This window comes from Convolutriloba macropyga, chromosome 2, assembly GCF_964194025.1.
Source record: "Convolutriloba macropyga chromosome 2, txConMacr16.3, whole genome shotgun sequence".
In the NCBI taxonomy this organism is placed as follows: Eukaryota; Metazoa; Xenacoelomorpha; order Acoela; family Convolutidae; genus Convolutriloba; species Convolutriloba macropyga.
In genome coordinates, this window is record NC_134469.1 from 62,105,875 (window position 1) to 62,118,372 (window position 12,498).

The following is a 12,498-nucleotide window of genomic DNA, read 5'->3' on the forward strand; positions in this document are numbered from 1 at the left end:
AATTTTCTCGTTTTTTTTCTCGTTTTTAAATTTTTAAACCTTGAATGCTTGTGATCTCATGAAGAATCTGCTAAAATTTTGTTATTCGGTAACTTGATTTCTTTGCATGAAGCAACGGTTTTCGTTTGTAATTGTACTTGCACTACATGGAAAAAAATTGAATTTTCCTTAATGTTAGTTTTTGCTGGCGTTTTTTGTTTTTCTCTGCAAGGAGATATTAGCTATTTGAGAAGCCAGCTATTTTGGAGGATGTGACTTTGAGTCGTTTCCTGAATTCTTCTAGTTGTTTCTGTTTCGTCAACAGGATTTTTGTTTGGACCTTATGAATCACAATTACCATTTCAAGTCTGCTTTTTGTTCATTCGTTCATCCAACCTAACTGAATTACGTGCGTGACATGTTTGTCACCTTTAGTGAAGAGTGTTTTGTTCATTTGTATGAATAATAGCCGCGAAGCGTTAGCTGAGGCTATTAATGGCCTTCTTTTGGTTTTATTTTTTCCTCGTCTCAATTTTTGTTACGACCATATGAGGTCACAATCACTTCAAACATGCTTTTTGTTCATTCGTTCATGCAATTTCAATTGAATTGCGTGCGTTACGTCGTTTTTCACTCTTAGTGGAGTGAATTCTTTTGTTCATTTGCGTGATTAAGTTTTTGGTCACACGTGACTTAGCTCTCTCAAAAATGACTTACTCACTCTGAAATTGACTTTTTCTTTAATTTATAGAGATAAGGTCAAGTGAGTGTGTATCACTCTAATTGAAGGTTTTTTAAGAGCAGCTGATAGAAGCAGCAATAATTTGTACAAATTCCTAATCAAAATTTCAAAGTCTCTTCAATGAAAAGACTAGTATTTTTAGTCTGTCTTTTTAAATCTACAACTGCAGATCTACAAAGCATTGCGGTTTTTTTCTGGCAATCGGCCAGCTATGTCTAAATTTTTGGTTACATGTTAGTTACCTCACTCTCAAACTTGTTTTTTTCTTGACTTGAAATTGACTTTTCTTTACTATAATTCAAAGAGATAATGTTAAATGAGTGCGTGTCACTCTACTTGAAGGGAATTTAAGGGCAGCTAATAGAATCATCAATATGTTAACATATTCTTAAAACACTACAGCTCAGTATTTTAAAATTTTTCTTGGTCTGTTTCTTTTCCCATCTTTTTTGAGACTGCAGATCTACGAAGCTATTGCGGCTTTTTTTTCTGGTAAGTTGCCAGCCATGCTGTTTTTTGTTGATAGTTTGTAGCTGATAATAGAGCAAATATTCTCAAATGTTTTCAAAATATAGTTCAGCAAAATATTTTGCTGCTTATGCGAATGGCATTCACATTTTCAGTCGTATCCTTGACAAGAAAGAGCACAATTTGCAGAAAGGCACTGGCTACCACTTGAATATCTTAATGATTGGGCTTTCTGGTATCGTGTGTGGTGTTCTGGGTTGTCCATTTGTCACGGGAGCCACTGTGCGCAGTGTGAGTCACACGAGTGCACTTATTGTCACTGATCCGCATCACGCTCCAGGAGAAAGAGCCAAAATGTCAGTCATTGAGCAGAGGGTCACAAGTGTTATGGTCAACGTATTTCTAGGTGGGTGAAAAGCTCGAAATTACTGCCAGGATTAATTTGAACCAAAAGTCAACCCAAGAACTTGAAAGCTGACTATCAGAGATTGTATTTGCCGGGCTGTGAAACTCGCGCTCGGTTTGATTTAATGTGAGCTTTCGCAATTGAGAAGCGCAATTCCAATGCTGCTAATTTTTCCCTCCGCAAAATCGATTCTTTTCCAATTATCGCACCCTCCCCCAGCTTAGTGGGGCTAAAACCTAAAGCACCCAATAACACTATTACCATTATTATGGTTAATACCTTTAATAGTAAAGACCCAAAATTTGTTCTAATGTGTTGATTGCTTTAAACTGGGCCCGAGAAATTCAACAATCGAAATTTGAATAGCGTTTTTGGTTGTGAAAGTATGCTTTTGCAATTCAATGTATTGTAAAGTCAAGATTGACCCGAAAAGTGAAGCATGATTGTTGCACTATTTAGGTTTGTCGGTGCTGCTGAAGTCTGTGTTAAAACACGTGCCTTATTCAGTTCTCTATGGGGTATTCTTTTACATGGGCATTGCATGTCTCGGCTCTTTACAGTTCTACGACAGGATAAAACTCATGTTCATGCAACGCAAGAATTATCCTTCAGTGCCATACGTGCGCAATGTGAGTGGTCTCAAAGTACACTTGTTCACAATTATTCAGATATTCGTGTTGGCCATCTTGTGGGCTGTGAAGGAGTCTCCTATCTCGATACTCTTTCCCTTCTTCCTCATCATGCTAGTGCCAGTCAGACTCAAATTGTTGCCAAAAATTTACACGGAAGTGGAGTTAGCAGCGGTGAGCAAATTTGCTACTAAACAACGAAAACATTAACTTTCGCCATATTTAACAATCTGGTTCAGACAACGGAAAATCAAGCGAAAATTTTGTTGACACAATTGTGTAGGCCGTGATCTGATATTGCTTCATGGTATCTGTGGCATCTCCTACATGATCGAGTGATGCTGCTAGGTTTCTCTATGTTTATAGCTCCAAAGCTATAAGCTGAGCAGAGCTATATTGCGGTGCTCTTGGCTTTATTTGGCTCTAGAACATTCTTTCGCTTGACTTTTTCTGTGACCTAAGTTGCAGACATTCAGAGTTGTCTGTTGCTAAAATAAAATCATTTGTAAGATGAACGAAGATAAGGGCTTATAGCCGAGTGCTTAAGGCTTCCGCCATGAATTCTTATTCCAACCTCCGCTGTCAAAACTTTTTGTACCCAAAAATGTTCTCAATGATGAATAAATAAAGCGATAACTAAATCAAGTAAATAAAGTGAATGGCGAACGCAACGGAAGCCGACAGAAACGCAAGCCGAAAGTTATGTAATAGTTAATAGCCGCGTCCTCAATTCCAGGCGGCTGTTATAGCGCTCCTATTTTTTTAAATTTCGTCTAACAGATTTTTGTTTCGTCTTACCCTGACTTCTTGGAATTGACTTTTTCAATGACTTACATCACTAAAAAAAATGACTTCTGAACTCTCTTATGAAACTTTAAATTTAATGAACATTTACTTATTAAAGGTCAATAGTGTGCATCTAAGTAGTGCCAAACATATATGCCCTAATTCTTGATTATTAGAGTCTTGAGTTTTTGATTTGTGCCCCCAGCACGTTATGCGCCACCCCCCCCCCCCCCCCAGTTACAGAGCACGTGCCATTACATAGTAAGTCATTATGTAAAAAATATTGCACGTGCAGCTGAGGGGTGCAAATAATATGCGCCCACTAAGCTGAGGGGGCACAAACGGAAAAGATCCTAATTTTGAAAAGCCCTATTAGGGCTTTCTCCTTATAGAGCTTATGTCATAAAAATGACAGTCCAAATCTAACCCAAAAATTCTAGTGGTCTATTAAAGGACTGGTGGTCGATCTGTCTATCTAATCTCTTTAGTTGTTTCAATTCATGGAAGGCCCCAAGCGTCTATCGCGGCTATCTTCCGGCAATCTGCCGGCTATGTTTGTGTAATCTATCAGAAAGAATACATTGTTAGCCGTTACAATCAATACTGCGCGTAATCTTTTAGTGCATAATGTATTCCAATGCACCAACCAAAGAAACAAATTACGTCAATTTTTAGACGTCTATTGGGTACGGGCCTCAGCTGACCGCTGTCCATGGCCATGCCTCTCATCCGTTGTGGGATGTAATCCGGAAACCGCGGGCCGGTTATCGCGGGGAAGCGCGCCCACTGGCCCGCCAGGGGCAACTTATAATACGGGTATCCCAAAATTTGTCGGCTTACTTGACCTCATTTTCAAAATTCGGCTTGCTTGCCTATCGGCTTGCTTGACCACCACCAAAGTGAATTAAGGGTTTTAACGTGGCCGCGATAACTTTTTCCCACTAATATCTGCATCTGTTACTGTCTTTATTTTACGGCACGCAAGTCTATTTCGCTGCTTTTCTGGCAGCCTGCCGGTTATGTTATTGTAACCCGGATTCCGTGCAATTTTGGTTCAAAATTTTGCTGAGTTTTTTCCGAGCTCTAATTTCTGCTAAGTTAAATTCCATGTAGTTTGTCAGTGTTACGTGAACCAACTGGATAATTGGATCATTCTTAATGAAGCGTCATACGGTTGTATTCGGGATGACCTGATTTGAAATAGGCCATTTGGTAATCAGGATAAGCAAAGAAGGTTAGCCGGAAAGTTACCGTGTTGCATGGTGGAGTGTGATACTCGTTGAAAACTCGACGTTAAATTGCATGAGAGATATGATATCTTAGTCGCTGTCGGGGATTTTAAGGATCAATTTGGAGTTATCGGCAAAAAACTGTTTCGATTGGCTCTAATGGCTGCTTTATCTAATGACCAGGAAATAGCTCCTCAAGAGGGTTGTCTTTGAACAAGTTGATATAGTCACACTGTTCGTGTGTTAATTCACGATCGGTTGATGTAACTATAATATGGCTCACAAAAGAGGTGTACGCTCTGATTTCTGCGAAATTAAAGTCCAAGTTATATTGAAGTGCTATGTGGACCAACTGGATAATGGAGTGGTAGGCTTTTCACCTGAATTTTTGAAATTTTACTAAATGGTTTTTTTTTCATTTTCTGTATTTATCAACCAAGCAGAAGCTGAAAGCTTGATAATGCGGCTCTTTTTAAAAAAAAAACATGGAAGCGGGGATTGAAACGGGAATTTTTAGTGAGGGTGGATTGTTAGCAAGTATGAGTAGTGTACTCAGCTAATTGTGCTACGGTTTATATTAAATCAGAAGGTAACATTATTGCAGAATTTTTCAATATTCAGATCTGTTGTGCAAATCTGTTTTGAGTTTCTTGATTTTTTGCGTTTTCTTTTTGTGGAGTTCAAATATTTTTGTCCCTTAGGCTTCATCTAGACAATCATCTGACCAAAACAGATAATTGTCTAGTATAAAATTTACAAGTGCAAAAATGGTGATAAAATTGCTGGAGCAGGATAGGACGTTCATAAAAGAAAATTTTGCAAAGAACGGGTTATTTGGTTGATTGTCTGATGATAGGTGAGGATAACTTACTATCATTGAAGGGTTACTGGCACCGCGCACTCAAAGTTTTAGTATGGTAATGGTAGTTTTAGTATATATAATGGTAGAACCGAGAGCTCCATTGAGGCCAGATTGCTAATTGGCACCTTGCTTCCAATTTAAATTTTTGGTTACTTTATTATGATAGGAGCATACATAAAATAATCTGAAGCAATGGAGAGCGGGTAATGCAAAACAAATGAATGAAAGTACAAGCAATTAAGTCTCTTATATGATCTAAGCCGATGTAACTAGGGGGAACTGGGTGGTAAAGTTTTGAAAGTTTTTGACTTTTTCTCAGCTTGTTGACTTAGTTGTTGCTTAGTTGGCAGGGTTTCTTCTAGATGTCTCGTTGATGTTGTCAATGAAATTGCCGTTGAAGGTCACTGATTTCGGAGGGTGAAAGCTGTTCCCTTCCCCCACGTATTCCCTCGCAAAAATTGATATGGTGACGTGGTCTAGGACTCTATAGTCGTCGAAGACGGTCAGCTTAACATCATTTCGACTAATGTTTCCATAGGAGAACTATGTATTTTGGACTGGCTATAACATACAAACCCGGAAAAGTTTTTTTCAAATCACACAATTATTTTCGTATCTGGCTTTTTAGAAAAAAATTGGGAAAGTTAAGGAGGTAAAACTGTTGAAACAGATCAAAATAATATACAATGTTAAAATTGAAGCACTTTAAATGAAATAGGATTAAAGAGAACTCCTGGTTTTGGAATGAAAGACAAATTGTTTAACTTCGACAAAAATTAGGACAAAGTATTAGAATTCAAAAAAAAATTTAAGTTGAATGAAGTTTTTCTTTTTGCAAGAATTCAAGTTGAAGTTATTTTCTTTTTGGCAATCATCGCCAGTCTTCTTTTGCTAATCAAAAGAAGGTTAAATAATAACAAGGAGGCTCAGTAATGTGCCGATGCACATAAGGTTGCGACCCCGCATATCCACAATTTTGACTTGATTGTCGACCACTGAGAAAGAAAAACTTTCAAAAATTCGCATATATTGATCAACAATAATTGGTGTATGAATAAAAAAATTTGTCTCCAACTCAAATCAATTATTAAAGTAAATAATGCCGCGTTAGGGGGCCAATGAGAATTGTCATTAATAAGACTACGAGATAAGACAAACAAAAAATCAAATAACAAGCATTTACATCCAAAACTCAATTTTTTTTTTGAAGAAAAAACTAAATAATAACAAGTCAAAAAACTAAAAAGCTGAGGTTTCAAATATACCTATGATAAACAAACTAGCTTGGTTTTTGCTAGAAAAAACATGGGACCAGTTTTTGATGACACTCGGTAACAAGCAGACAAAAAAGAACATAAAGGACGAAGTTACAAAAAAAGGTTTGTCTTCTCGAAAACAAATAATTAATGAAATCCATTTGTTAATGATACAAAACTTTAGATAGATTTATTTTCATTCTTACAAAAAAACAAAGACTTGTCATTTTCCAGAATATGTCGCACGTCTACAAATATAAACGAAAAGGTCAGACGAAAAACAAAAAAAATTCTGTTAAATTTTGCAGGAAAACGGCGTGGAAGCCGTTAAAACCATAATACAATGAGTAAAAATGAAAATATAGTCAACTGAGTTGTCTTTAGAACCCAATGGTGAGATATCCGACCGCTGAATAATGAGACTGGGTAACAAGTTTTGAAAAAAGAAAAAAGGGAGAAGTTAAAATTTACAATTATCTCAATAAGTTTTCGAAAACTGTTAATTTCAAAGGCAAGAAATAGAAAGCAGCGAAATCACTGAAAAGGGTTGTTTAGTTTTTTAAAAGGCATTGGGAACTGCCATTGATCTGAATATGTCATACATCTTCAAAAAGAACGATAAATAGACAAAAATCAAAAACTAAATAAAGATTTTGCAAAAAAAACTGGCATTGAAGGGATGAAACAATAGGCACTGTACTATAAACCTTAGATTTGTTCAATTTTGCTCTTTGACACCAATAATTTGATATGCAAGTTGTAGTTTAGGAGATTAGATAACATGTAGTAAAAAACAGCCAATTTCAAATTTAAAAAATACATCTTTTTATATCTTCTAAAACATTTGAATCCAAATTCATGAAAAACTTCAGCTATTAAATGAATCAGGAAACAGTTCTTCCGGAGCAAGCCGCTATGGTCCGCAATCATGTAATGTTTCTCATTCAACTACACAAAGAATTACAAACGTAAACGAAACTCAAAAAACAACTTCTTCTTTTTTGCAAAAAACGGGTATCGAGGCCGTTAAAACAAGAAGCGATTTACCAAAAATTGCCACATCTTGATTTTTGTATTTTTCCGTCATCAATTTTTTTTTATTCGCTGCCTGTATTTTTTGAGAGTTGGTGACAAGTTGGCAAAAACAGCAAAATGTGAATTTAAAAAAACATCTGAAAAATTTTTTAAAAGATTTGGTTTCAAAGTCATGAAAAACTTTTGCAGTTAACTATAATCAATAAACAGGTCCGTATGTTCATCCATAGGAAGACTCTATCACCGGCAAGTTTCTAGAATTTGTCAAAGGACTACAAGAAAGTTGAAAATAGCGACCGAAAACCAAAAAAAAATAATCTCAATTTCTTCTAGAAGACCGTCGAAGCAGTTAAAGCAATCTGTTTGTAGAAAAACCGGTAGGTTCAAAAAATTTTGCATTTAAAATTCCCAGAATATGACAACTGAACTGCCAATAATGTGACCAGAGTGCAAAAAGAACCCGAACGATTGGAAAATGTCCGAAAATTGTAAGTTTTTACTATAACTTGTAGCATCAAAGCAGAAAAACGATTGCTTATAACGTAAAATTGCAGTAAGTATTAAATTTTTGGTCAAATAGGAAACCGTTTGACCTCTGTTTGCTGACCTTAAGCTATAAGTTAACAAAAAAGAGAAAAAAGTCGCAAAGCTCAATAAATCATTGCTCATTTTAAAGATATGGACTTTTAAAAGCCAAAACGGCAATAAGCTTTCGACTAAAAAGAGAAATAGGCTTCCTTGAAACCCCTTAAGAAGAAAACAAATTAGTTGGAACTGTCATTAGTTCGTTTTGGTATTATTTTTTCGTAATTAACGGAAAAAATGTGGAAATGCGAACATCTTTAAAAAACATTGACTGATTACAATCAGTTCTTATGAAATTTAGGAAACAACGATCAGACCAAAACGAGCTTGGCTATTGCCAATCGTCTATTGGAAACACTTTATTGTCCTGAATATTTTGGATATGGATTATTTGACAAAAAGTTAAAATATCAAACATAAATGATGCATTTTGCTTAATTAAAGAGTTATATTAGCGACTAACCGGCAAACGGTTAATTCAAGTAAACTCTATAGGGTCTACAATTAAAACTTCTGCAATTAAAATTTATTCCAAGTCACCGAAAACTGAGTCAGCAGTTTTTAGGTGTATTAATGCTTTAAATTTGAAGAAAGTGGACTACAAAAGCCTATTTCCATCCATTTTTGGATGAAAAAAGGCTGAAATTTGACAAATTTAGCACAGTTTTTGCCAACAAATTGAACCAAACGGTTGAAAAACAACCATGTTTTTAGAGGTAAAACGAACAACACTATACTTACCAATTCTGAAATCAAAATTGGCAAAAAAATTGCATAAAAATACGGAAAATTTGAAGAGAAACAACGAAGATCAGTCCAAACGTTCACAAAACTTCGATAACTGTGTGAAAAGAAACGAAATTCAGGAAACTTTTTAGTTATATTTTTACTGCACTCAGTGAAATTGTTAAAAATAATTTTCACAAATTATAAAATGGTGAAAATAGTAAAAAATAGTGAAAATGTGAACAAAACAACGGATTTCGGTCTACTATTCTCAAATTTTTTAACCATTGTAACTCTCTTTAAAAAACGAAAATCAAAAAAATTTTATTCCACACTCTACGCTGGACAGGCTTTCTAATGATGCACTCACTACCATCTACGATGAATATATCGATCGGCGAAAATTGTCGGAACAAAAAAAAACCCGTTTGAGTATATAGTTCCTCCCCCACTAAAGTGGGTCGGAACAATCAGAGCTTGCAAGACTAACATAATTATTAATGAAATAATTAGTTAGTGTGAAAGGTCAAGGTTTACACATTTGAAGTAATACTCCTTGCGGACTGTTGTAATTTCGTTTGTGGGGTTGCATTCGATAGCTGAGACAAAAGACTATAATAGGTTGATGTTTCTTTAGCAGTACTGCAGATATACAAATTAGAAGTTGAGGATTATTTGGGGCTTAAATGCAAATGGTTGCCTTTGCTCATTTTTTTGACGTTAACTTTTTTCTAAGTAATTCTCCCGGCACATCTGTTTCTGGTTTAAACTGGGCGTTGCAAGGCGTTGATTGGGCTAAAAAACAGATTTTCATCTGAATTTATGAAATTTTACTGCAGGCATTGTTTTCCATTTTCTAATTTAAACGACCAATCAAAATCTCGAAGGTTGATAGGATCGCTCTTTAGTCATTTTGTAACATGGGCACAGTGTGTAGGCATTGGGCACAGTGTGTAGGTGTAAAACATCCTTTCTCGGAAAGCGAACGTGAGTGAAGCAGTTAACTAGATACCATGAACTTAAACTTACGTTAAACTCTTAAACATAATCTGCCTAATAATAAATTAAGTGTATACGTTTAAAACACGTGCAAGAGATGAATCGTGATACGTGTATGCTGAAATGTTGAATAGTAAAATCAGTTAAATATGATTCATATTCAATATTACTTCTCACCTTGCTCGCCAAGATACATACAGCTAGCTGTAGGTTTCATAGTTAATCCAAGCTACTATTTGGCTTCGGAAATCGAAACAGGAAATTGTCGTAGTTGTTGGATTTAATTATGTCGCGGTTGTGTTTAGTTGGACAGTGAAGAGGTGGACGTGGCCGTGGAGCAAGACGACGCAGACTACAACCTTACAGCCCACATGCCGTACTAGTTTTCCTCTCCTTGCGTCACATACTCTATGTTAAACCATTGACTCCATTTAATACGGAATGCCTGATGATTTCAATCTGTTCGCAATTTCCCAAGAGGTCACAATAGTACAAAAAGTCTCAATCTAATAGACAATTATCATTACTTAATTCAATTGTTTGCTCTGCTTGTGCAATAATAGTCTTCTGTCGCTGTTATTTCCAATTTGAAACTTCCCAATCCAATGATGAAACTGTTTAAATTAGTTTAACTATCAAAGTTGCTATATTTTGTATTTGCATTGTATAGGTAGTGTGCTAGCTGTTGTGTATAGTCCCTTTCTCTCCATTTGATGAATTTGATTGATTTGTGATTGTTAATAGTGCCATGTTTAATTTTTTAAATACGCGATCCTCACTCATCAAGAGTACTGCTGAACTTACCCTGGATTTACTGCCGCCATCTCCATTGCTCCACTATTACTTACACAACATATTTACTTCGTTTGACCTCGGGAGCAGAAACCACAATTTTACAGCAATCGTTAAAAAATTAAATTGTGTAGTGAAGGTATATCTTGAATGGATACCTGTTGATCAATAAGATTGATACCTGTTGATCTGTTAGATTCCCTAGCTCACTCGTTGACTTGTACATTGTAATTCCCATCCTATAAGTCTCGAGTTGCTTTTGTTTCCTGAACCAGTTCACTTCATATCTATTACCTATTATTATTATTCTCTATTACCTATTTCTAGCAGTAAATCTAGGCGTTTTGGAGAATTTTTATACGTGTGGATCGACTCTCCAAACTCTGATCAACTTGAATAATAACATGCTTGTGTCTGCTCTTTCGTGCCCAAATTAGATCCATCTCTGTAAGCCATAGTGATGTATAAAGCACCACACTTGCCTCAAAAGAAAACACGTTTACTCCATGGATTGTTGCTGGAATTCCTTCGAGTGCAGTTTAATTTCTGACGCAAGCCACCAATGAGTTTTTGAATTGAGTTACCACATAAGAGTAAATTGATAGATTTCGCTGATTTTTCATTTTTCCGGTGAATTTTTAGTCTATGGAATTATTTACGCTTCTGTTTATCGCTTTTGAATTGTTTATCTTTCTGATTCAAGAGAACTGAATGCGTTCTATGCAAAAGTTTGAAAATACAATTTCAACAACGTAATATGAACGGCCATATTTGTTCTGGGACAACTTCTCAATTGAATTTCTCTTGTTCCAGAGTAAACCTGGATTGTCGAATGAGAACATCGTTTTAATTGCGGATTAGTTAGTTAGTTGCAGATGTATGATCTCTTCCACTGAATTGATTCTTCCATTGACTGTTGTATCTATTCTCTGATTAATTCTCTGTTAGTTCCAGCTCCACATTCAAATTTGTTTGTAGCACATTATGATGCTTTCAATCCACTTCATATCTTAACAATCGCGCTAATTTCTTCAATTAAAATTTCTGTATTCTGTTTTCAACATCCATACTGCAGCCAAGGCTGCAGCCGAGGAGTTCGGTAGCAGTTCGGTAGCACAGAGGAGTCTTTTGATAGCTAAGAAGCTGAGAGCAACGTAGCTATATTGCGTTAATCTTTTTTTTTTATAACTAGAAGACGAGTATTTGTCTTCTTTTGAGGCAGCGTTATTATCTGAAATCAAAAATTGGTAAAAAGTGACGCGGTGAATACTTTTTCTGAGCGCGTAAAATTTCTGTTCATGCGTTGCTTTTTCTCAATTGGGTTTGACTTGGAATGTTTTTTTTTCAGAATGATACATATAGTAAACTGCTTTTATAGGGTTTTAGTCATTTGACTCAATACTGTTTTTAGTCAGATGCATTGAGAAAAAAATCGTTTTTTGATTCAGGCAGCAAAATTATTAAACCAACCCTTTGCAAATGATAATACATGCTATTTGTGAGCCCAATAATAACAGGAAAACTGGCCACAATCAGCAAGTTTTAAGCGTTAGGATTATTTTTTACCTCAAGTTAATTTTAATCTTTTTGACGATAAATTTGTATCCTCGAGTGTTACCTTTTCTGATTAAGGTATTTGGTAGACCGTTTTTTTGTGTAGACTGATTTGCAGAAGCCGTCTCGTGCATACTTGTGCAAAGTTTTGTTTCATGGATAGTTCGCTTTCGTTTTTCGGTTGTAAATGCTTCCAATTGCATAAAAAGGGTTTGTTTGGTGGTATTCAAGCATAAGCATTTTTGGAAATAGTCTTCAACGTTTGATTGCTTGAATTAATTTTACAGCCCTTGAAAAGCAAATTACTTTTTGTTAAGAACTAATTTAAATATTAATTTTTTGTGGTTAATCGTTTATTATTCTCAAAATTGTCAGTAGATGTTTTTCGGTTTATTCTTAATATTCCGATTTCAAACTGGAGTTGTCAATTTTTCCACGGTTTCAAATGCT

General features: G+C 35.6%; 1 protein-coding gene across 2 annotated transcripts in view; it reads left to right on the forward strand.

Moving 5' to 3' along the window:
- The window catches only part of LOC142334580 (band 3 anion transport protein-like), a 261,810-nt gene extending 250,262 nt beyond the window's left edge, over positions 1-11,548 (forward strand). For both annotated transcript variants that reach the window (XM_075382716.1, XM_075382717.1), the window contains 3 exons: positions 1,345-1,595; positions 2,055-2,398; positions 10,008-11,548. In XM_075382716.1, the coding sequence (XP_075238831.1) occupies positions 1,345-1,595; positions 2,055-2,398; positions 10,008-10,085 (673 nt within the window). In that variant the 3' untranslated portion in view covers positions 10,086-11,548. The remainder of the gene's footprint in view (positions 1-1,344; positions 1,596-2,054; positions 2,399-10,007) is intronic.
- Positions 11,549-12,498: the final 950 nt, after the last annotated feature.